This window comes from Pseudophryne corroboree, chromosome 7 (assembly GCF_028390025.1).
Source record: "Pseudophryne corroboree isolate aPseCor3 chromosome 7, aPseCor3.hap2, whole genome shotgun sequence".
NCBI lineage: Eukaryota > Metazoa > Chordata > Amphibia > Anura > Myobatrachidae > Pseudophryne > Pseudophryne corroboree.
This window is the reverse complement of record NC_086450.1, coordinates 39,700,255-39,725,145: the sequence shown is the minus strand read 5'-3', so window position 1 is coordinate 39,725,145 and position 24,891 is coordinate 39,700,255. Positions and strand designations below refer to the sequence as shown.

Sequence of the window (24,891 nt, the reverse complement as noted above, 5' to 3'; positions counted from 1 at the left end):
ACCTGAAAATATAATACGGAACCAAGTCATTTTAAGGTGGCTACCACTAATGTGGGACATATGTACTAAGCTTAAGAGAGTGATAAAGTGGCGAGAGATAAATTACCAACCAATCAGCTCCTAACTGCCAAGTTACAGGCTGTGTTTGAAAAATGACAGAAGCTGATTGGTTGGTAGTTTGTCTCTCCACTTTATCTCTGTCCAAGGCTTAGAACAACTGCACTCCCGATTTTTCGGGTAGTTCCCCACACCCATTTCCTAGTGAAGCGGACAGGATGAGGACATCAATCAGGTCACGGTGCTGTGTGGAGGGGCAGTGCTAAATTCTGACAAATTGTGACATTTAGCCCCAGAAACCGCCTGTGGACCTGCAAATCCTGGCATTTTGGGGGTGGGGCCTAGTGATGTACAGCCCGCCCCCGCAGTGGCAAGATGCGTTCCCTCTCTGGTCTTCTATGTGAATGTCGGCAGTTGTGAGTTATCTACTCAGCCAGGAGGAGGAGGAAGAGGAGGAGGAGGAGGCGGAGGAGAAGGAAACCAAAGACAGTGAAAAACTGTCTTAGGCAGCGGGATGGAGAGGGGCAGAAAAACGATGGAAAAGAATCAATAGAAATTTATTTTTGATACTTATTTTTTTTTTTTATAACAGATTTTTTTCCTGCTGTGAACTGATCTTGCGGCTCCTACATTGGTGACATATCTAATAGAGACTAATGTGACAATCACTATCTTCTATAGCATGAACTACATTTAAACAAATGTTTGCATTGATTTTTTTAATAAGCGATGAGAATGACGCCTCTGCCTCAGGCACCACAATGATTGCAGCCAACACAGCTTACAGTGCTGTCTATTCCCTTGCGAGTTGCAGAGATGACAACGGAATGGTTTAGTAACACCTCTCAGGCCTCACTAATGTATGAACGGCTCCTGTTACATAGTATTTTGTATCTGGGATTATGTGGTCAGCACCGTTAAATGCATCTCCCAGTTATTGTAGCACCCGGCTGTCTCCCAGATGTCATCTTTTTGCCAAAACCACAAAACTGCGATTTTCCGTTTCGCTATCTCAGCCTCAGTACTGCAGACAAGAAATAATAAACCTTATGGCTGTCAGAGTGCGATCCTCACCTTTAATTCTTCCTGTGACACCACTATCCATGCTGACCTATCTCTCGGACTCATGATACTTTAGTGCTGAAGGGTGACATAAGATAATAGATATTAAAACGTAGCAGCTGACAATCACATATTGTGCGAAACTGTAGGCTGTAGCATTATATAACGATAGTCACTACTGGTGTTTCAGATCTACGCAATTCCTCAGATCAGTCATACATAACGTTGATGTTTATTAATGTACAGAGCTACTTGTACCATCTCCTCTGACTGGTTGTAATATGAGCGTACTAGGGGGGTCATTCCGAGTTGATCGTAGCTGTGCTAAAATTAGCACAGCTATGATCATCTTCCCTGACATGCGGGGGGACGCCCAGCACAGGGCTAGTCCGCCCCACATGTCAGTCCGCCCCCCTCCCCGCAGAAGTGCAAAGGCATTGCACAGCGGCGATGCCATTGCACTTCAAGAGTAGCTCCCGACCAGCGCAGTGACGTCACGCAGCCGCTGCGGCCCGCCCCCCGTCAATCAACACTGAAGTAACATCTATAATTTGCATACTATAAAATTATACAGAGCTGCTGATTGGTTGATGGGGCAACTTCTCCACTGGCTCACTTCTCCGCTCTTATCACTGCTTAGTAAATGTCCCCGAGTCTTTTTGTGAGTTGTGTGTCTTCGTGTGACCTGTGAATCTTACCTTGAAATGTGAGTCTTCCTGTGAACTTTGATTCTTCCCAAAATATACAGTGCCGCAATACATTTCTGTCTGCAGAATGCACCTAATCGTCCCCCTCACACATAACAGAGGCCCTGTGCACTCCGTATGTTGAGCAGTGCAGGGCCGGTGCAAGATTTCTCAGCACCCTAGGCAAATCTTCAGCTAAACCTCCCCTCCCTCCCCACCAATACCCAGCCCCACAGGTGAAAAAGTGCTAAGTTGGCGTCTTATAAGTTGCACTTATATATATATATATACAGGTGCTAGGAAAAATCAGGAGAGCGCACTTGTATGTTTAAAAGTAATCACTTTATAAAAGAGACTAATATCCACATACATTAAAGTTTTGAGATCCAAGCTCAGTATATTAGAAACCGTCACTGTTGTGCTCCGTCCAGCTCTGTCTCTCTCGCCAGCTCCGGACCCGGCGGGTGACGTCACAATGTCCACAGACCGTAACCACGCCCAACACGTTTCGACCAATCACAGTCTTCGTCATCCCCTGATATAACACCCTGAAGGGGATATTACTCTCTTTTATAAAGTGACTACTTTTAAACTTACAAGTGCGCTCTCCTGATTTTTCCTAGCACCAATACCCATTGCTCCTTGGCTTGGAGCTGGATTGAGCTGCATTTGGGGAGTTTTGCCAAAGAAAAAACTCTGGAAACACGGACATGCTGCGCAGGGTTTGAATATTTTTTCTCTGATATATATACATACATACACACTGTATATTTACACATTAATGGTTTGGCATGTTATTTTGGCCACTACAGCCAGCTGACACCTCTCAGGCACTAGAGAGGTGCAGCTGCAGCAAAATCCCCTACCGATCACATGAATGGCAGCCAGCAGAGGTGTGAGGCACTGACCGTGGTTGTCCTTCTGGCTATTGCTGCAGCTCTGGATGACGGTGGACAGCCAATGGATATTGTCCTTTAAAATGCACTTGTGCACAGGGTAGAGACTGCCAGGCTTGGACTCCCTATTGCCACTGCCTTTCAGGGAGGTGGGACAGATAAGCTGGTGTTTGACAAAGCCCTTTCCACCCCAGGTGAAGGTGCCGTCCCCAGTCGTGGCCTCCTCCTCGGACTCAAGCAGTTCCCCACACAGCTTGTGATCCCGGCAGAGGGAGCGGCAGTGGCGTAACTACTGCCCCCGCAGCCCTCGCGGTGGCTTGGGGGCGAGGGGCTGCGGGGGCGCCACTGATTTACAGCAGACTGACATGCGGACGAGCGTCCGCATATCAGTCTGCAGTCTCCTTCCCTCCGCCGCTTTTTGGAGGGACACGGAGGGCACAGCGCGCCTCCCTGTGTCCCTCCTGCTGCATCATCTCCGGCGGCCGCGGGTCTAATAGGGGAAAGTGCCGTCCGTGAGCTCTAATTGGCTCACGAACCGGCACTTCCCCCTATTAGACCCGCGGCCGCCGGAGATGATGCAGCAGGAGGGACACAGGAGAGGTGAGCTGTGCCCTCCGTGTCCCTCCAAAAAGCGGGGGGGGGGGGGGATATCTGGCATTGGGGGGAATATCTGGCACTGGGGGCATATATGGCACTGGGGGGGGAATATCTGGCACTGGGGGGAATATCTGGCACTGGGGCATATATGGCACTGGGGGGAATATCTGGCACTGGGGCATATATGGCACTGGGGGGGGAATATCTGGCACCGGGGGCATATATGGCACTGGGGGGGAATATCTGGCACTGGGGGGAATATCTGGCACTGGGGGGAATATCTGGCACTGGGGCATATATGGCACTGGGGGGGAATATCTGGCACTGGGGGCATATATGGCACGGGGGGGAATATCTGGCACTGGGGCATATATGGCACTGGGGGGAATATCTGGCACTGGGGCATATATGGCACTGGGGGGGGGAATATCTGGGGAATATCTGGCACTGGGGGCATATATGGCACTGGGGGGGAATATCTGGCACTGGGGGGAATATCTGGCACTGGGGCATATATGGCACTGGGGGGAATATCTGGCACTGGGGCATATATGGCACTGGGGGGGAATATCTGGCACTGGGGGCATACATGGCACTGGGGGGGAATATCTGGCACTGGGGGCATATGTGGCACTGGGGGCATATTTGGCACTGGGGGGGAATATATGGCACTGGGGGGCATATGTGGCACTGGGGGGGAATATCTGGCACTGGGGGCATATATGGCACTGGGGGGGAATATCTGGCACTGGGGGCATATATGGCATGGGGGGAATATCTGGCACTGGGGGCATATATGGCACTGGGGGCATATATGGCACTGGGGGGGAATATCTGGCACTGGGGGCATATATGGCACTGGGGGCATATATGGCACTGGGGGGGAATATCTGGCACTGGGGGCATATATGGCACTGGGGGGGAATATATGGCACTGGGGGCATATCTGGCACTGGGGGCATATGTGGCACTGGGGGGGAATATCTGGCACTGGGGGCATATGTGGCACTGGGGGGGTATATTTGTACCTGGCACATGGGGGGGGGCTATATTTGGCACTGGGGCATGTGAGTACCTGGCACCGTGGGGGAATATCTGGCACTGGGGACATATGTGGCACTGGGAGCACAGCCCTAGCAACAAGGACTACCTCCTAGCAACGAGCATGACACCCAGTGCATGAAACACCTGGCAACGAGCATGACACCCAGTGCATGAAACCCCTGGCAACGAGCATGACACCCAGTGCATGAAAACCCCTGGCACCGTGCATTGAACCAAGAGCATGAAACCCCTGGCAACGAGCATGACACCCAGTGCATGAAACCCCTGACAACGAGCAGGTAATTGAAAAGTAATTAGAAGCCTTACTGTAGGACTTAATGTGTAATGGGCATTACGGTGTGTGGCATAACATATCACGGACATTGCGGTGTGTGTCATAATGTGTCACAGGCATTACGGTGTATGGTATACTATATCGCGGGCATTGTGATATGTGGTATAATGTCTCAGGGTCATTGCAGTGTGTGGCATAATGTATCACGGACATTGCGGTGTGTGTCATAATGTGTCACAGACATTGTATGTGCTATAATGTATCAGGGGCATTGCAGTGTGTAGCATAATGTATAACGGGCATTGCGATTCCTGTCATAATGTGTCACAGGCATTACGTTGTGTGGCATAATGTGTCACAGGCATTACGTTGTGTGGCATAATGTGTCACAGGCATTACGTTGTGTGGCATAATGTGTCGGGGGCATTACAGTGTGTGCATATTGTGTCATGTGCATTATTGTGTGCGGCATAATGTCTAAGGGCCATTGCAGTATGTGGCATAATGTATACTGGGCATTACTATAAGGAGGAAAAATGACAAATAATGTAAGGGGCATGAATCAGGATTATTTTTCTTTCCTGTGGTGGCCAACGTATGGGCGTGCAGGTTGCAAAACTGGGGTATAAGGTAGTCTTTTCCTGCAATGCCACGCCCTTTATGCGAAACCACGCCCATTCCAACGAAACCACGCCCCTTTTTTGTCGTGCGCGCCTTTGGCGCGCGCATATTTATCCCTTTCTTGCTCCCAATTATGGAGCATGAAGGGGGAAGGGGGGGGGGGGGCGCCGAAGAATTTTTTGGCTTGGGGGAGAAAAATTTCTAGTTACGCCACTGGGGAGCGGATCTTATTCCCAGTCATCGGGTCAAGGGAAGGGGAGTGAGCGACACAGGAGGGAGGATGGCGGGAAATAAGAGATAGACCCCGGACATGCGGCTCCAGCCCTAGCCCAGCAGATCCAACATGGCTGAGCATGGAGTGAGTGGAATGAAGCGCAGCACACATCTTGTTACAGCCTTTATTTGTTGGTTCCACTCAGCACCACCCATCAAATACCAGCGCCCATACACACTAGCCAAATGTTTCTGGCCCTGCCTAAGGTACAATGCTCACATAGAGGTACATGATATATACAGTCCCATCTACATACAGGACCACAATCTATACACATAGGTGGGAATTCAATTGTTTTAAGCATCTAAAAATCCCATCTAAACAGGACTGTTTAGATGCCCAAACAATTTTCACTATTCAATTGTTGTTTGGGCGCCCATGCACATCACGCATGTTGCACCCAAACAGACAGGGTTTAACCGTGTAAAACTAAATCCATCTAAACTCCTGCCTTGGACTCCCAAAGTGCCGAGTTTGGACACATTTAATGTGTCCTCTGTGGCCGCCATGTGCCAGAATGGCAGAACAATTGAATTGCTGCCGTTGGGCGTCCTGTAGTGGTGGCCGCCCAAAAAACAATTGAATTCGGCCCATACAGTATGTACCTGATGTAATCTGTTTTATCTATATGCATTTTAGTGCTGTGTGCAAGGAATAGCATCGGTGCTCCGCCATATATAAAATACAGGCAGTGCGTACCGTAGGCGCGTGCCAAAAATGTAGAGAAGTGGCTTCATGGGGAAGAGGCATGATAACAAAATAATACCAATTCAAGGGAAGAAAGCGAGAGATGAGACATGGGGGAGAGAGCGAGAGACAAGACATGGAGGAAAAAGATGCGTAGGGAAGACAGCGAGAGACGAGACGTGGGGGAGAGAGCGAGAGATGAGACATGGAGGAGAAAGATGCGTAGGGAAGACAGCAAGAGATGAGACATGGGGGACAGAGCGAGAGACGAGACATGGAGGAGAAAGATGCATAGGGAAGACAACGAGAGACGTGGGGGGGAGAGTGAGAGACGAGACATGGGGGAGAAAGATGCGTTGGGAAGACAGCGAGAGACGAGACATGGGGGAGAGAGCGACAGACGAGACATGGAGGAGAAAGATGCGTAGGGAAGACAGCGAGAGACGAGACGTGGGGGAGAGAGCGAGAGATGAGACATGGAGGAGAAAGATACGTAGGGAAGACAGCGAGAGATGAGACATGGGGGACAGAGCGAGAGACGAGACATGGAGGAGAAAGATACGTAGGGAAGAAAGCGAGAGATGAGACATGGGGGAGAGAGCGAGAGACAAGACATGGAGGAAAAAGATGCGTAGGGAAGACAGCGAGAGACGAGACGTGGGGGAGAGAGCGAGAGATGAGACATGGAGGAGAAAGATACGTAGGGAAGAAAGCGAGAGGTGAGACATGGGGGAGAGAGCGAGAGACAAGACATGGAGGAAAAAGATGCGTAGGGAAGACAGCGAGAGACGAATCGTGGGGGAGAGAGCGAGAGATGAGACATGGAGGAGAAAGATACGTAGGGAAGACAGCAAGAGATGAGACATGGGGGACAGAGCGAGAGACGAGACATGGAGGAGAAAGATGCATAGGGAAGACAACGAGAGACGTGGTGGAGAGAGTGAGAGACGAGACATGGGGGAGAAAGATGCGTAGGGAAGACAGCGAGAGACGAGACATGGGGGAGAGAGCGACAGACGAGACATGGAGGAGAAAGATGCGTAGGGAAGACAGCGAGAGACGAGACGTGGGGGAGAGAGCGAGAGATGAGACATGGAGGAGAAAGATACGTAGGGAAGACAGCGAGAGATGAGACATGGGGAACAGAGCGAGAGACGAGACATGGAGGAGAAAGATGCGTAGGGAAGACAGCGAGAGACGAGACGTGGGGGAGAGAGCGAGAGATGAGACATAGAGGAGAAAGATACGTCGGGAAGACAGCGAGAGATGAGACATGGGGGACAGAGCGAGAGACGAGACATGGAGGAGAAAGATGCGTAGGGAAGACAACGAGAGACGTGGGGGAGAGAGTGAGAGACGAGACATGGGGGAGAAAGATGCGTAGGGAAGACAGCGAGAGACGAGACATGGGGGAGAGAGCGACAGACGAGACATGGAGGAGAAAGATATGCGTAGGGAAGACAGCGAGAGACGAGACGTGGGGGAGAGAGCGAGAGACAAGACATGGAGGAGAAAAAGAAATGCGTAGGGAAGACAGCGAGAGACGAGACATGGAGGAGAAAGAGATACATAGGGAAGACAGCGAGAGACGAGACGTGGGGGAGAGAGCAAGAGACGAGACATGGGGGAGAGAGCGAGAGACGAGACATGGGGGAGAGAGCGAGAGACGAGACATGGGGGGGAGAGCGAGAGACGAGACATGGAGGAGAAAGATGCGTAGGAAAGACAGCGAGAGACGAGACGTGGGGGAGAGCGAGAGAAGAGATGTGGGGTAGAGCGAAAGAAGAGACGTGGGGGAGATAGCAATAGAAGAGATACGGGGGAGAGTGAGTGAGTGAGATGAGAGGCGGGGGAGAGCAAGAGAGAAGAGAGGAGGGGAGGGGGAGAACGAGAGACATGTGGGAAAGTGAGACATGGGGAGTGGGTGAGATGTTGGGGGTAGAGAGTGAGATAGGGAGAGAGATGGGGGTGGGGGAGAGAAAGGGACTGAGAGAGGGAGCACCACAGAAAAAAAACCTGCAATCTAAAATAACCCCCATTTCAGTGTGACAGACCTGCAGCTTGGTGCTCTCACAATCACACAGCTTGCGTGGCATGTGTGGTGGAGGCAGAGTGGGTCCCGCAGCCGGCTTCCGTGGCATTTGCGGTGCAATTAGGAGCCACCAGTAAAGCTGCCGTGTGGCCACGGGCCATATACAGGGTGACATCGGGGGCGGTGGAATCCAGGATTACGGGCCAGACAGAGAGGCGTGAGAGTGCGGGGTGTAGCTGGCAGGGAAAACAGGCTGGCCGGGCTTAGGCAGCATCACTATACCAGTGGGATCCAGAGTCAGCTGGATAGTGCACACACTGGGGCATATAGCGCGCATAACATTGTAGCAGCAGGCTGGAAGCAGGAGAGGGAACCAGCGAGTGAGAGGCGTTGGGGCTCAGAAAGAGGTCGGGAAGGTGCTGTTATACAGTACATTGCAACAGGAACTTACAGATCACAAACGCGGCCAGTTCCGTCCTCAGGATGCCTGTGCTGTGTGCGGAGCCCCCTCCGCACACACCTAGTTACGGCCCTGCATGGGCGACAGTCACGGTGTATTGTAGAAAAGAAATATGGAGATTGTGGCTTACAGCAAAATTTCAGCTCTTTATTGAGCTTTTTTGCAAGCACAACACATCAGAAAAACACCTATTTATAAGCAATTCCCACCACCAAACACATATGCACGCCAAGTCCGTACTTCCGATCATTCAGAACAGGGTAACAGGAACTGGCTGCATGTTAATTCTTAAAGAAATGCACCAATAAAAAGTGTAACCATACATCAAAATAGAATATAAACATTTGTAGTCATATAAAAAAAAGCAAATGTAACAACATGAATATAGATACTGTAACATAGTACAATTGTAGCTTCATTCATATAACCAAGCCTAATAAAGTCACAATAACAACAATCACAATAATGTGCAAACAAAGCAGGTCAATATTATGTTGCAGAAAAAGTGCATGATTAATCCAAAAGGCTATTAAAAGTAAATCCAAACTTTTAATAACAAGGACACTGACCTTTTAGTAGCTCTTTATCGCTGGTTACCTGTGGGCGCTGCACTCGCGGCGGGGGGAGGTTAGACAGATGCGGGTAACCTGCGGTAGCTGCTGAGGGAGGGAGACGCGGGTAACCTGCGGGAGCTGCACGCGCGGGGGGGGGGTAACCGGCGTGAGGTGCGGGTAACCGGCGAGAACTGCGGGGCGGAAGGCGGCAGGCGCGGGTAACCTGCAGGAGCTACACTAACGGGAGGAAGAGAGGAGAGGGATGTGGGCAGGTAACCTGCGGGAGCTGCACGTGTGGAGGGGGAGGAAGGTGCGGGTAGCCTGCGGGAGCTGCACAGCACTTGCGGGGGATGTAGTCTGCGGGAGTTAGCAATCGTGCGCGGCGGCGGGGGGTGGGGGGGAGTTAACATGCGGGAACCAGTTACCCTTACACTCACATGCACAAATGAGCCAGTTGAGCTGCCGCAGAATCCCTGCTGAGGAGGAGCTCGGACAGGCTAATTGAATAATTAAGAAATAATTCTTTGATAGCAGTGTGCAGCACCGCCCTCCAGTGGCCGGCGCCCATAGGCAGCTGCCTAAAGCTGCCTAATGGTGGCGCCGGCCCTGGAGCAGTGACATAAATACATTTCTTTTTATTATACGTATAACACATTTTTGTTTCCGCTGTTCCCTGGAAAACAACTAAACACCCTTTTCTCATAATAGTCTCTAGTGAGGGGAATATGTAAAATTTAAGACGCAGTTCTTCCAAAGTAATAAAGGCAAGTGGGGGAACGAGAGGAGACTTTATTATTTAACATTAGGTGCTTTAGAAACACTCCTCAGGCTCTGAAAACTAGTAATTACTCTCTGTGCAGATCTAAAAACTCTACAGGACTCAGCAGCTTAGCAGGGGGTGCAGGAGGAAGGAGCCACTCCCCCTTCTGAGGAAATATTGAAAATGGAGCCTATCAGAGGGGTGCCAGTCTGTGCAGGGACACCCGGAGGGTGCCTAATATGTTTTTATTTTTGCTGAGTACTGGTGTTTGAGAATAGAGCAGTTGAGGAGGGGCGGTATAGGCAGTGGCGTAAGTTCATCACAGTCGCCCGGAGGCAAGATAAATATTGGTGCCCCCCTATTTCCTATATTAAGATAAATATATGTGTGTGTGTGTGTGTGTGTGTGTGTGTGTGTGTGTGTGTGTATGGAGTGTTCTGAAAACAATTTATATACTGTATTTATACATTTAATTGTATTTTATTTTAAATCACACATTTCTTAGCAGTCATACCCGGGATTAGAACCCATGACCTGTTACACTGACAGCAGACACTTTACTGATGGAGCTATTTGCTCCTGTAGAGGAAGCATGAGAATTCTTACTATATGAAGTTACATGTAATTGTCAGAGAAATATCTTCATATAGTTAAAATTTTCATATTTCCTATACAGGAGCAAATAGCTTCATCAGTAAGGTGTCTGCTTCCAGTGTAATAGGTTGTGGTTTCTAATCCTGGGTATGACACTTGTAAAATGTGTATATTCAGTATAATAAAGAGGGTGTGATTTGTAAAGTGCAGGGACCAGTGAGGAAGTCGGCCACTGAAAAAACAGCGACAGCTATCAATTAACTTAATTCAGTGATGTCACAGAATGGGAGGAGAGGTGCTCCCCTTCAGAGCAGGAGCCCGGCGGCAGATGACTCCGTTGCCTCCCAGAGTTCTGCCTCTGGGTATAGGTAGATGAGTGGGCAAACAATGGCTGGCCACCACCCAGAGGATGCACACTCCTCCTCCTCCTCTTCTCCCGTTGTAGGAGCCGTTCAGCCTGTTGTTGTGATGTAATCTATGGCAGTCACTGCAATGCTGCTTGTACTGTATGGTGGTCACTGTAATGCTATGTATACTGAATGGTGGTTACTGTAATGCTGTGTGTACTGTATGACGGTTACTCTGATGCTGTGTGTAGAGTAGAGTATGGCTATCACTGCAAATCTGTGAGTACTGTATGGTAGTTATTGTGATACTGTATGGCAGTCACTGCAATCCTGTGTGTACTGTATGGCTGTCACTGAGATGCTATGTGTACTATATGGCAGTCACTGCAATGCTGTATTTACTATATGGCAGTCACTGCAATGCTGTATGTACTATATAGCAGTCACAACAATGCTGTGTGTATTGTACAGTTGTCATACAGCAGTCATTGCAATGCTGTATGTACTATATGGCGGTCACTCCAATACTGTGTGTACTATATGGCGGTCACTTCAATACTGTGTGTACTATATGGCGGTCACTCCAATATTGTGTGTACTATATGGCTGTCACTGCAATGCTGTGTGTACTGTATGGCTGTCACTCCAATACTGTGTGTACTATATGGCAGTCACTCCAATACTGTGTGTACTATATGGCGGTCACTTCAATACTGTGTGTACTATATGGCGGTCACTTCAATACTGTGTGTACTATATGGCTGTCACTGCAATGCTGTGTGTACTGTATGGCTGTCACTGCAATGCTGTGTGTACTGTATGGCTGTCACTGCAATGCTGCATGTACTGTGTGGAGCCTATTTTTCCAACTTCATTATCCCTCACGTCTAAAGCTGCTACACCACTGGCTGGACCTAAGCTAACCTAATCCTGTTCAAACACAAGGGGCTGTTGTAGATATGAATGTACGCTCTGCGCAACCTATCTTGCATGCTTCGAAAGTGAGTGCGCATCAATGTGAGTTGAATGTATCACCACTTAGAAGTAGGTAGGTTTTATAAGGGTGTGACAGGGAGTTCCGTGCAGACCAGTGACAAAGCATATACAATATGCTCCTGCTAGGAGGTATATATTTTGCACCTACTGTAGGGCAGGTGTGATTGCTGATGATGACGACTTGTAGTTAACCAGGAGCACGTCCTGCAATAGAGAAAGAGGTGTGCACCTCAGTATACATACAGCTCCATATGCTGTCTCCACAAATATACTATTTTTTGCGTGCACAATTCTTGCTCATTAAGGAATGTCCATTTTACGTCCAAGCCTACATGAGATCATCCGGCGATGTATACTGTACTGTCAGCAGTGACTTGTATTTTACAGTACAGCCTGCGTGTCTTTTGTATGTAACTGCGTCACGCTTTGTTTCCTTCCCCAGGGTGGCTGCATGAATTTTCCAAGCGTCTGGGAATGCCATACACCCAAGCAGAAAAACTTAACGTATCCGCCAACAGTAGCATTCAATCCAACGGTAGCCATGCTCCGGGCCAGACATTCGTGGAACTACTCGGCGGACCTTCCATCCGGAGTTCTTATATCACCTCCTTGTATTTCGCTCTCAGCAGCCTCACCAGCGTAGGGTTTGGAAACGTGTCTGCCAATACTGACGCCGAAAAGATATTTTCCATTTGCACCATGCTGATTGGAGGTAAGTCCGTATCCTATTCCCGGTCATGCGCTGAGTTTGGAAAGGTGGTGGGCTGAATTCCAGAGCTGGGAACTTGTGTAACATTGGTGGGGGGGGGGAGGGGGCTTAGGGAAGAGTTAGTCTTATAGAATATTGTGGGGGAGATGTATGGCAACCATTAAGCATTGACGTAACATTTATAATTTGCATACTATAAATTTACACAGAGCAGCTGATTGGTTGCCATGGGTAACTTCTCCACTGGCTCACTTCTCCACTCTTTTCACTACTTAGTACATCTCCCCCTTAAAGGGAGAAACCATGAAAAGAGGACAAGTAAAGGTGTTACCCATTGCAGCCAATCACAATCTAGCTTACAGTTATCAATCTAGTAAATTCTATAAAATCATAGCTTGAATCTGATTGGTTGCTATGGGCGATACTTTCCCTTGTCCTCTAATAGGCAGTTTCATATCTCTCTTCAAGCCTCATCAGCTGAAATAAGATACAGTACTATTAATTTGTGTGTTCCGTACAGTGCTGTAATGGCCATATTAAACAGCGCTCTACATGCCCATGTGTTATAGCCTGCTTTTAGAGAAGAACGGACTCTGCAGCACTTGTATAAATCCAGTAGTAATCCTGGGCTCATTTGCTCTCTGCATCACTCTGTAGATTTTCTGGATTCTGAAGCATGAAAGCCAGAAAGTGTATAATCATTTCAGTAGCACCCCAGTGATCCTGTTGCTGGCTTGCTTAGAACGTGAGCTTGAAGGTTTAGTAGCGTCATAGTTGCCTACCCTCATGCATTCTGCAGGAGACTCCCTGGAATAGTAGCAATCTCCCTGACTCCCTGAATAGTCTATAAATCTCCCTGATTGCACCTTATCCCCATTATGTAGCTGTTACATTCTTGGGGTTAAAAATAAATCAGAGATACGTACATTCAAATGGTATCATCAGTGCCATTTCTCTGCATTGGTTATAAGGCACAATGATCCCTATGGCTACATGCATTTTAAATAAGGTTTCTCGTGGCCACTTACAGTATATGGAACCTCTTGTAAAACACAATACACAAATAAAACCTGCAAAATATAAGCGTCTTTTCTTCAGCAAGTAGATCATACTTGCCTACTCTCCCGGAATGGGCAAGAGGCTCCCGAAAATCGGGTGACCCTCCCGCCCCCCCGGAAGAGCAGGCAAGTCTCCCGATTTTTTAGGGGCCCCCCTGCCCGGCCGCCCACTTAGTGAGTAAAGTGGGAGGTCCGGGCAGTCGATGACGCGATTCTTGCTGAATTGCGTCATCATAGCAACGCCCCCTGCTGTATAATGCCGGTAATCGCGGCATTACATAGCAGGGGGCATGGCTTAAATTAAGTGCCGCGATAACCCCTCCCCTGTTCCGCCTCCGCCCGTCCCTGTTTTGCCTCCGCCCCGCCCCCTATCCGTGTCATAACCCCGCCCCACTGCTGAGCCGACCTGACTGCTCTCTCCCGCTGCAACATCAGAATTTTAAGATTTTACTAACAGCACATTACATTTGGAATGGAGTCATGCTGGCGACTTACAGTAAATCCAAATCGAACACACACACACACACACACACACACTTCGACATATGTGCAGAAGAAAAACTATCGCCCGTTTGCATTAATATCAGCATTGAATTCAGGATCTGGCCCAAATTAGACCGGTTAGTACATTTCTTGTAGTAGATCAGTTTCAGCCACAAGTACTTTGCAATCATTAAAGTTTGCAAGTATACTTTGGAACTCTGAACTTTGGAACTCTGATACTTTGGAACTGTGGTGTAAGGTGCTATACTGGCAACGCAGAGAAGGAAAGGATCTCCGCTCACCGTTATTGTTTGGCGTTTGTATTTCGGAACAATTTAGCATGAATGTTCCGCCACTTAAGAAAATACAAGCAGCTGTTTCACAGTGCACATTACACTGCAGCCTTCCACAACGTACGGCGGCTCGGAGCCTGACTACGCTTTCCAATCTGCAATTTAGGCCGCTTCAAATGCGATTGTAGAGAAAGTGCTACTCTCGGAGCCTGGAACAGTTTAAGCTCCTGCTATTTTATTGTCAGACGCACAAAATGTTTTAAAACACTGAAAGTGCTTCCGTGGTGTTCTCCCGAAGAGCTTGCAGGCTTCACTCCGGCTTTTGTTTTCTTTCCTTATGCGGCTCCGTAGGGATTTAAAGATGTTATGGTAGAAGTTGGGTAATTGTCTATCAGCATGCAACAGAGAGGTCAGTGCAAAATAGCGGACAGTGGGGCTCATTCCGAGTTGATCGCACGCTGCCGATTTTTGCTGCGCTGCGATCAGGTCTCTACTGCGCATGTGTATGTACCGCAATGCGCAGGCGCGTCGTACGGGCACAATGCGGATCATTGTTGAGCTATGGAATTAACAAAGATTCCATTCGCACAGCCGATCGCAAGGAGATTGACAGAAAGAGGGCGTTTATGGGTGTCAACTGACCATTTTCTGGGAGTGGTAGAGAAAACGCAGGCGTGTCCGGGCGTTTGGCGGGCGGGTGTGTGACGTCAATTCCAGCACCAAAAAGACTGTAGCGATCGCAAGGGCTGAGTAAGTTCAGACCTACTCTGAAACTGCACAAAATGTTTTTGCTGCGCCCGGCTGCACATGCGTTCGCACACTTGCAAAGCGAAAATACACTCCCCCGTGGGCGGTGACAATGCGTTTGCACGGCTGCTAAAAACAGCTAGCGTGCGATCAACTCGGAATGACCCCCAGTATGCCATGCTTATTGCAAACAAAAACAATATAATGAAATAACAAACACAACCTCCTATATCATACCTTACTGATACGGGAGCAGAGTTATACTTTAAGCAATACGAAGGTCTCTTAATGAGGTGGGTAGAATTTGTATAATGTAATACAGGCTTAGGTGCCTAGTGATCATCACTAATGAGCTACACTACTATACTTATGTTTCTAGGACCATTCATTAGAAGCCCTTATAATGTTAAGCAAAGTTTGCATGCTGGAACCGACACCGTCTTCTGTGGGGCAGGAGCACCGGGTTTCAGATCCCTTCTTGCCCAAGCTGGAACACTTAGGGGGTTATTCGAGTCACATCGCAACCGCAATTTCCAGCTGCCAGAGCCAGTGCGCACACCAAGGTTCCATCCTGCGCGTGTGCGGCCGCCAAATGTGATCTCTCCGTAATGGGTGCGAACGCCTCTGCCTGATTGACAGGCAGATGCGATCACGGCGTGCGCGCTGGGTGGCGACGGACTGTTGCCGGGGCGGCACGGGGTGGGTCGTCGGCATTTTCTTGGTGGCTGCGTGGCCCTGGACCTGTCCCGCCTTTATAACGGGGGCGACCCCCCCCCCCCCCCGCCTATTTTGAAGAACAGTGCCGGGTGCCGTCCCCTAAGTGCCACAGCTTGTCAATCACGCCACGGAGGCAGGGGGCTGCGAGCGATATTGCAAGACCCGTTCTGTAAATGCGCAGAACTGGTCTTGCGCCTGCGCAGACCCCACAACATTGTATTTGTACATAACCCATCAGGTTTGCATACAAATCTGAATTAGGCCCTTGGCGTGCATGAACGCAGGTCATACATGTAGCCGTGTGAAGTTACCCTGCTACTAATTAACAGCGTACGTGTAAGTGCAGGTGTTAGAAATCACAGGGACAGTTGCTTTTCAAAGCAGCGGTCAGCGCACTGGAGCATTCTTAAATTGCTCCGGTAATTTGGCATTTGAAGCTACAACTTGCGGCTTGTCAGATACATAAATAACGGGCCGTCAGGTGCTTTTTGATGGATATGTCCCTAAAATGTTAACGTTAAAATGTTAAACACCAGGGTCTTATGGTTATTTCCCAGGTCAGACGAGAAGTGTTCTATAACATCTGGGGGATGGGGGGAGAGGGGGGGGGTCAGTCACTATATATTATTCTAGTTTCCTCATTATGACGTGGGTAACGAGATATAATCGCCATGGAAAAGCATGCTTGTCATGTGCTACATAAATACTTTACTTAATTAGATACCGTCTTCATGGTCGATTTCTTTGGTTCAGCTGCTGTATGATGTCGGTTACTTCGTCTGCAAAAGAGACAGATAACGGTCTGGTATCTTACAGAGCAATATAACCTCTGCCATTGTAGATTTCAGTAAAGAAATGTAATTGCAATTACAAGAAGCAATTGAATAAGTTTGTTTTTCTACAGACGTGGGTTTTCAGTAGGGACGGTCATCGGAAGGTCAGAATGGTTCCATTTTTGCCTTCATTGCTTGATGCCTAAGGATGGCATGTCACCAATATTTCTATACCATTCCATGGGGAGCCGGTCAGGATCCTGGCAATCGGGACCCCGGCAGTCAAAATACCGACGCCGGAATGATTGCTGGTACAAACGTGAGCATGCACAAATGACGGAGTTAGTTTACACGTGTGCAAAGCGGTGTCAGAGTTTCTTCCTGCAGTGTATTACATCCCCAAACACCGGGAAAACACCCAGCGGAAACCATGGTGGCATGGTGTCCCAATGCCAAAACCGTACCTATGTGGCTGAAAACATTGATGGTTGCGAACCATCGGTTGCACATGGCCATCCCTTGTTTTAAGCGTATGCTAGTAACATAGTAACTAAGGTTGAAAAAAGACAATTGTCCATCGAGTTCAACCTATTTGTGGTCTCCTATACAGTCCTATTATAGAGCTAGTTATTTTTATGTTAGGACTAGTTATATTAATTATAATGCGTGCCTACGCACCATAACCCTGAATATCTTTATCCAATAGGAATTTATCTAACCCATTCTTAAAGGTGTTGACTGAGTCCGCAGTTACTACTCTCTCAAGCAGGGAATTCCAAACACGTATTGTCCTTACTGTGAAAAAAACTTTTTGCCTCAATGTGCGGAAAGTCCTCTCCTCTAACTTAAGCGAGTGACCACGTGTTCCCTGTGCTGATCTTATAGAAAACAGGACCCTCCCAAGCTCTGTGTATTGACCCCTTATATATTTGTAGAGGTTGATCATGTCCCCTCTTAGTCTCCTCTTTTCCAATGTAAACATACCTAGCCTTGCAAGCCTTTCCTCGTATTCCAGGGTCTCCATGCCCTTGATTAGTTTGGTTGCCCGCCTCTGAACCGTTTCTAGCTCCAGGATATCCTTTTTGTAATATGGTGCCCAAAATTGCACACAGTGGAGGTCATTCCGAGTTGTTCGCTCGCAAGGCGATTTTAGCAGAGTTGCTCACGCTAAGCCGCCGCCTACTGGGAGTGAATCTTAGCATCTTAAAATTGCGAACGATGTATTCGCAATATTGCGATTACACACCTTGTAGCAGTTTCTGAGTAGCTTCAGACTTACTCGGCATCTGCGATCAGTTCAGTGCTTGTCGTTCCTGGTTTGACGTCACAAACACTCCCAGCGTTCGCCCAGACACTCCTCCGTTTCTCCGGCCACTCATGCGTTTTTTCCGGAAACGGTAGCTTTTTTTCCCACACGCCCATAAAACGGCCTGTTTCCGCCCAGTAACACCCATTTCCTGTCAATCACATTACGATCGCCAGACCGATGAAAAAGCCGTGAGTAAAATTCCTAAGTGCATAGCAAATTTACTTGGCGCAGTCGCAGTGCGAACATTGCGCATGCGCATTAAGCGGAAAATCGCTGCGATGCGAAGATTTTTACCGAGCGAACAACTCGGAATGAGGGCCAGTATTCAAGATGTGGCCTCACTAGTGATTTATATAATGGGAGTATAATACTCTCGTCCCTCATACGCCTCGTCCCATAATACTCTCGTCCATAAGGCTCATACGCCTTATTATAGTATATGCAAAGCATGGCACCTGGACATCCTGGGGGGTATTCAATTATTTGAAAAGTCAGTTGGGTGTCTGTTTTTTCCCCATCTGATAGACCGGAAAAAAACAGACACTCAACCGCCTTTTCAAACAATTGAATATCCCTCCCTCCCCCGTGTCATCAAGAATTATCAATGGGCTGTTCCATTCAGTGCTCACTGACCTGTGTTTATACCAGCACATGCCTCTGCATACAGTATGATGACGTATCGTACTAGAGTCTCTGATGCTAAATGGCATAGCCTGGTTTACTCAGTGCTGGTCTATTCTGAGCGGAGTATATTGGGGGTAATTCAGAGTTGATCGCAGGAGCAAATTTGTTAGCAGTTGGGTAAAACCATATGCACTGCAGGTGGGGCAGATGTAACATGTGCAGAGAGAGTTAGATTTGGGTGGGTTATATTGTTTCTGTGCAGGGTAAATACTGGCTGCTTTATTTTTACACTGTAATTTAGATTTCAGATTGAACACACCCCACCCAAATCTAACTCTCTCTGCACATGTTATATCTGTCCCCCCTGCAGTGCACATGGTTTTGCCCAACTGCTAACAAATTTGCTGCTGCGATCAACTCTGAATTACCCCCATTGTTCCCTGATGCCACTCACACCTTGCTTTCTATGCAGCTCTCATGCATGCGGTTGTATTTGGCAACGTGACCGCCATCATTCAGAGGATGTACTCCCGGCGCTCTCTCTACCATACCCGTACCAAGGACTTAAAGGACTTTATACGAGTTCATCGTATGCCCAAGCAGCTGAAGCAGAGGATGTTGGAGTGCTTCCAGACAACATGGTCCGTCAACAACGGCATTGATGCCAATGAGGTGAGTTAGGACTCCATTTTGTTTTAAGGAATATTTGGTGTGTACAGATGGGTCCATTGTTATCTTGACCTTTAATAGGATTAACTGAGACTGGGCAGTCGGACTTAATCCCCTGCTGTATTGTTCTCTGTATTGTATTGCAGCTGAGAACAATAGATGAAGGGTTTATGTTAATAAACCATGATGTGCCTAGGCACAGCAAACTAGCCAAGATAACCGTGGACCCATCTGTACATGAATAACTTATTAGTGGTCACATGAATACCCTGTGATGAACTGGTCTCTGCCACGTGTCACTCCTATTCACCATAAAGACAAATGAGCAAATTCCAGTCATAAATGCAACGTTCTAAAATGTATGAGAAGAAAATGAAACCGCTACTTTATCGTATATTTATGCAATCTAAAATGCAAGCAGTAGCCGGCCTGAGGTCTTATGCCTTTATAAGATAAAGCCTATGTAAAACAGTTACAGCGATGTTCCGTATGCAAGCCACATAGACTAATAGATAAAGATTTTCATACAAAGCACTTTGGGTTCTGGAGTCCCTTCTTCAGGTGTCCCACTGCTCAGGTCAGTCCTGGCCTCTCCCGGACCACACAAGTTTAGATCAGATGATCCGAAAGCTCGGCTTTCCCCCAGACGCCTCCCTGCTCTTGTTAACAGAAGATTCCTATTGTCAGATAATATGAAAAGCCTTCCACATTGAGGCCATGTAATTCCACCGTGTTCATTCAAGAAGACACAATAGCTGCTTCAACAGCCCGAGGCAGGATGTAGCTGCAGAGATATCCACACAATGGGAACAACTGTTGTCATTCTGTAGGCACACAGTCATGCAGAGCCGCCCAAGCTGGCAGTCACTCTTCTGTTACAGTAATAATAATAGTAATAAACGGTCACTAAGAAACCCATCGACCAGTCAGCTCATTTAGGTGGAGATGGATCAAAGCTTGGAGAGAGATAATGTATCAACCAGTCAACTCCTAACTGCCATATTGTAGGCTGTATTTGCAAAATGACAGCAGCTGGTTGGTTGATACTTTGGGGCAGATGTATTAACCTGGAGAAGGCATAAGGAAGTGATAAACCAGTGATATGTACAAGGTGATAAACCCACCAGCCAATCGGCTCCATTATGTAAATTAACAGTTAGGATCTGATTGGCTGGTGCCTTTATCACCTTGCACATATCACTGGTTTATCACTTCCTTATGCCTTCTCCAGGTTTATAGATCTGCCCCAGTATCTCTCGCCAAGTTTTGAGACCTGTCCCATTCATACTTTTACGTCCTCACATAACAGGCTTTCTATTTGTTTGCCTCTGTTGGAGAACTCTATCATTGTATTGCACCAGCATCAGTTTTATAACTTATTTCTCATCAGCATTATATTTTTTCCTTTCATTACTGATGGAATTGCGATCTCCTGCGTTGTAGACTTGTTGTGTAACACTTCTGTCTCCTGTCCTGTTTAGCTTATGAGGGATTTCCCCGATGAGCTAAGAGCAGATATCGCCATGCACCTCAACAAGGAGATCCTCCAGCTGCCAATCTTTGAGTCTGCCAGTCGTGGCTGCCTGCGCTCACTCTCTCTCAGCATCAAAACGTCCTTCTGCGCCCCGGGCGAGTACCTGATCCGTCAAGGGGACGCTCTACAAGCCATATATTTTGTCTGCTCGGGTTCCATGGAGGTGCTGAAAGACAACACCGTTCTCGCCATATTGGGTGGGTTTTCTGAGGAATAGGTCAACTTTGTCTTACAGACAAGAAGGGGGGCAGGGGGCTGTCTACTGAACTTGGTAAAAAAGGTAAAGCCCAACAGAAACAGCAGATTCTAAAACTGCAATAAAGGCAGATAAAACACTTTAATAGAATAGAAAAGACACATTTGCGCTCATTCAGCGTTCTGAGCAATGCCAAAAAAAAAAAAAAGCAAATTGGTCACTTTGGCAAAATCACACTGCACTGCAGGAGGGGCAGATGTAAACTATGCAGAGAGATTTAGACGGGAGGGGCGTGTCCAGGGGTGGGGCTGCAGCACAGTTCAAAGTTCAAATTGGGGAGCCACACCAACTGCCAGTGAGTCCCGGCCGGCGATGGTTGGCAGTGTTTGGAGTGGCAGTTGGTGGCTCCCCTATTTGAATTTTGAACTTCGCTGCAGCCCCAACCCTGGAGCCGCCACTGTGTGTATGAGTATGTATGTATATATATATATATATATATACATACATACTGTAGATATGTGCCCATTTAAAAAATTTCATGTACGTTTGACTTGCAATGCCTTACAATATGAGTGAAAGCATTGGGGACAGGAGGGGCAGGTAATTGTAGCCGAGTAGGTAAAGTCATTGCACTGATGTACTTGTTAGGAATTGTGGGGCAGATGTATTAAGCCTGGATAAGTGATAAAGCAGTGATAAGTGCAAGGTGATAACGCACCAGCCAATCAGCTCCTAACTGTAAATGTACATATTGGAGCTGATTGGCTGGTGCGTTATCACCTTGCACTTATCACTTCTTTATCACTTCTCCAGGCTTAATACATCTGCCCCTGTACCTCTTGTGGGTACTGGAAGGCTGGTGTAAATAATAAACAATAAAGAGGATGACTATCAAAAGCATTATCTAGGTAATTCTAATTGGTTGGGCACGAAATACCAGCAGTGGGATCCCGACGGCCAGAATCCTGACACATCCCAGTACGTTTTATCACCCTACCCCTACTCCTAACCCTAAGCGCCCCCAGCAGCCTTACTCTAACCCTCCCCCTTGTGCCTAACCCTAAGCCCTGTACTTACCTCTGGGTTCCGTCGGGATTCTGACTGCCGGTATATTGATCGCATTCCTTCTAATTGGCTGTTTGCAGATTGACCTCCAGCTGATGGTACTTCACGCAGTAGTTGTGTCTATTTTAGATTGTTCAATTAAATGATTTAGCTGCTGTCTTTTTGCCTTAATTGTCATTCCATACAGATTGCTGCACTGTTGCACTAATTCCTTGTGTACAAATAGGGTAATGCAACTCCTGCATTGAGAACTGACACATACACCTAATGTTTGCATGTCCTACCCCCCTCCTACCAGTATCCGGATGATAGATAGACAGTGTCTAGTTAGACAGTCAATAGATAGACACCATATGTTAGACAGACATTAGGTCGACAGGGTCAAAGGGTCAACAGGGTCAAACTGCCGACATGAAAACAGTAGACCGCACAAAAGGTCAACAGGGAGACAGGGTCAAAAGGTCGACATGAAAATGGTCGACATAAAAAAAGATAGACACAGGGTTTTTACAAATATTACTTGTGTTTTGGACTTTTTCTCTTCGGGTCATTCACAGTATAAGGTTCGTCCAGCCCTACATACAGTACGTGTGCTTTTTGTTGTGCCCATCTTTTTCCTACTGGGGCATCCAGCTCTATGTGACCCCCACTCTTTGCAGACTTTTTGCTTTAAAGAATGCAATAAAATATTTGTACAAATTCCTGACACTCACCTCTGATGGTTCCAGGGAAGGGAGACTTGATCGGTTCAGACAATCTCAACAAAAACCGCGTGATAAAGACCAACGCCAATGTGAAAGCCTTAACGTATTGTGACCTGCAGTACATCAGCCTGAAGGGACTGCGGGAAGTTCTAGAGCTGTATCCGGAATACTCCCACAAATTTATCACCGAGATCCAGCATGACCTCACCTACAACCTCCGGGAAGGCAGTGAGGCAGATGTGAGTGCAAATTCAGTTTTTTCATTTTGTGTAATGGATCTGCTTAAAACATTAGATTGCGATATAGTTTGAGTTCTCTATGGTTAGTTAATATTGTTGTTGACCTCCATCGGAAAATGTGTGTTCAACAAATTGCTATACTTTTATGGTTCATTTCCACACTACCCTTTGTGTACATTTACTTGTGTAACTCTCCGATCTGATTCTTTACGGCTGCAATCAGTGTTTATTTGTAGTCCTGCAGTCAGCGTTTATTTATAGTCCAACATTCAGCGTTTAGTTGTAGTCCTGCAGTCAGCGTTTATTTATAGTCCAACATTCAGCGTTTAGTTGTAGTCCTGCAGTCCGTGTTTATTTGTATTCCTGCATTCAGTGTTTATTTGTAGCCCTGCAGTCAGCGTTTATTTTTATTCCTGCATTCAGCGTTTATTTGTAGCCCTGCATTCAGCGTTTATTTGTATTCCTGCATTCAGCGTTTATTTGTATTCCTGCATTCAGCGTTTATTTGTAGTCCTGCAGTCAGCGTTTATTTGTAGTTCTGCATTCAGCAGTTATTTATATTCCTGCAGTCAGCATTTATTTGTAGTCCTGCAGTCAGCGTTTATTTGTAGTCCTGCATTCAGCGTTTATTTGTAGTCCTGCATTCAGCAGTTATTTATATTCCTGCATGCAGCGTTTATTTGTAGTCCTGCATTTAGCGTTTATTTGTAGTCCTGCATTCAGTGTTTATTTGTGGTCCTGAATTCAGCGTTTATTTGTATTCCTGAATTCAGCGTTTATTTGTATTCCTGCAGTCAGCATTTATTTGTAGTCCTGCATCCAGCAGTTATTTATATTCCTGCATTCAGCGTTTATTTGTATTCCTGCATTCACCGTTTATTTGTATTCCTGCATTCAGCGTTTATTTGTAGTCCTGCAGTCAGCGTTTATTTGTAGTCCTGCATTCAGCGTTTATTTGTATTCCTGCATTCAGCATTTATTTGTAGTCCTGCAGTCAGCGTTTATTTGTAGTCCTGCAGTCAGCGTTTATTTGTAGTCCTGCATTCAGCATTTATTTGTAGTCCTGCATTCAGCGTTTATTTGTAGTCCTGCATTCAGCGTTTATTTGTAGCCCTGCATTCAGTGTTTATTTGTAGTCCTGCGGTCAACGTTTATTTGTAGTCCTGCAGTCAGCGTTTATTTGCAGTCCTGCATTCAGCGTTTATTTGTAGTCCTGCATTCAGCGTTTATTTGTAGTCCTGCAGTCAGCGTTTATTTGTACTCCTGCAGTCAGCGTTTATTTGTAGTCCTGCAGTCAACGTTTATTCGTAGTCCTGCAGTCAGCGTTTATTTGTAGTCCTGCATTCAGCGTTTATTTGTAGTCCTACAGTCAGCGTTTATTTGTAGTCCTGCGGTCAGTGTTTATTTGTAGTCCTGAAGTCAGCGTTTACTTGTAGTCCTGCAGTCAGCGTTTATTTGTAGTCCTGCAGTCAGCGTTTATTTGCAGTCCTGCATTCAGCGTTTATTTGTAGTCCTGCAGTCAGCGTGACTTTTGTGGTCCTCATACCAGATGACTTGAAGACTATTTGTTGAAATAAATAAACTATTTGTTGAAACTTGCTCAGAATTTTAGTATTGAAACATTAATCACATTACAAAGTGAGAGCTACAGTATGACGCCAGTGACGGGTGTCCTGAGAAGGAAGTTACATTTGAGTCCTGTGACGTTGGTAATTGAAAAGAGAGGTAAAAAAAAAAGCTAAAAAAGACTCTGATGGTCACTAGATTGTTATACAGTAAGTGCCGGTAAATAGAAGCTACTGCAAATGA

At 47.1% G+C, this 24,891-nt stretch overlaps 1 protein-coding gene across 3 annotated transcripts in view; it reads left to right on the top strand.

The window, feature by feature from the left end:
• LOC134944473 (potassium voltage-gated channel subfamily H member 8-like) overlaps positions 1–24,891 on the top strand; it is an 834,050-nt gene that overhangs the window by 755,030 nt on the left and 54,129 nt on the right. For all 3 annotated transcript variants that reach the window (XM_063933056.1, XM_063933055.1, XM_063933057.1), the window contains exons 8-11: positions 12,405–12,674; positions 19,148–19,347; positions 20,826–21,075; positions 22,868–23,082. In XM_063933056.1, coding sequence (XP_063789126.1) covers positions 12,405–12,674; positions 19,148–19,347; positions 20,826–21,075; positions 22,868–23,082 — 935 coding nt within the window. The remainder of the gene's footprint in view (positions 1–12,404; positions 12,675–19,147; positions 19,348–20,825; positions 21,076–22,867; positions 23,083–24,891) is intronic.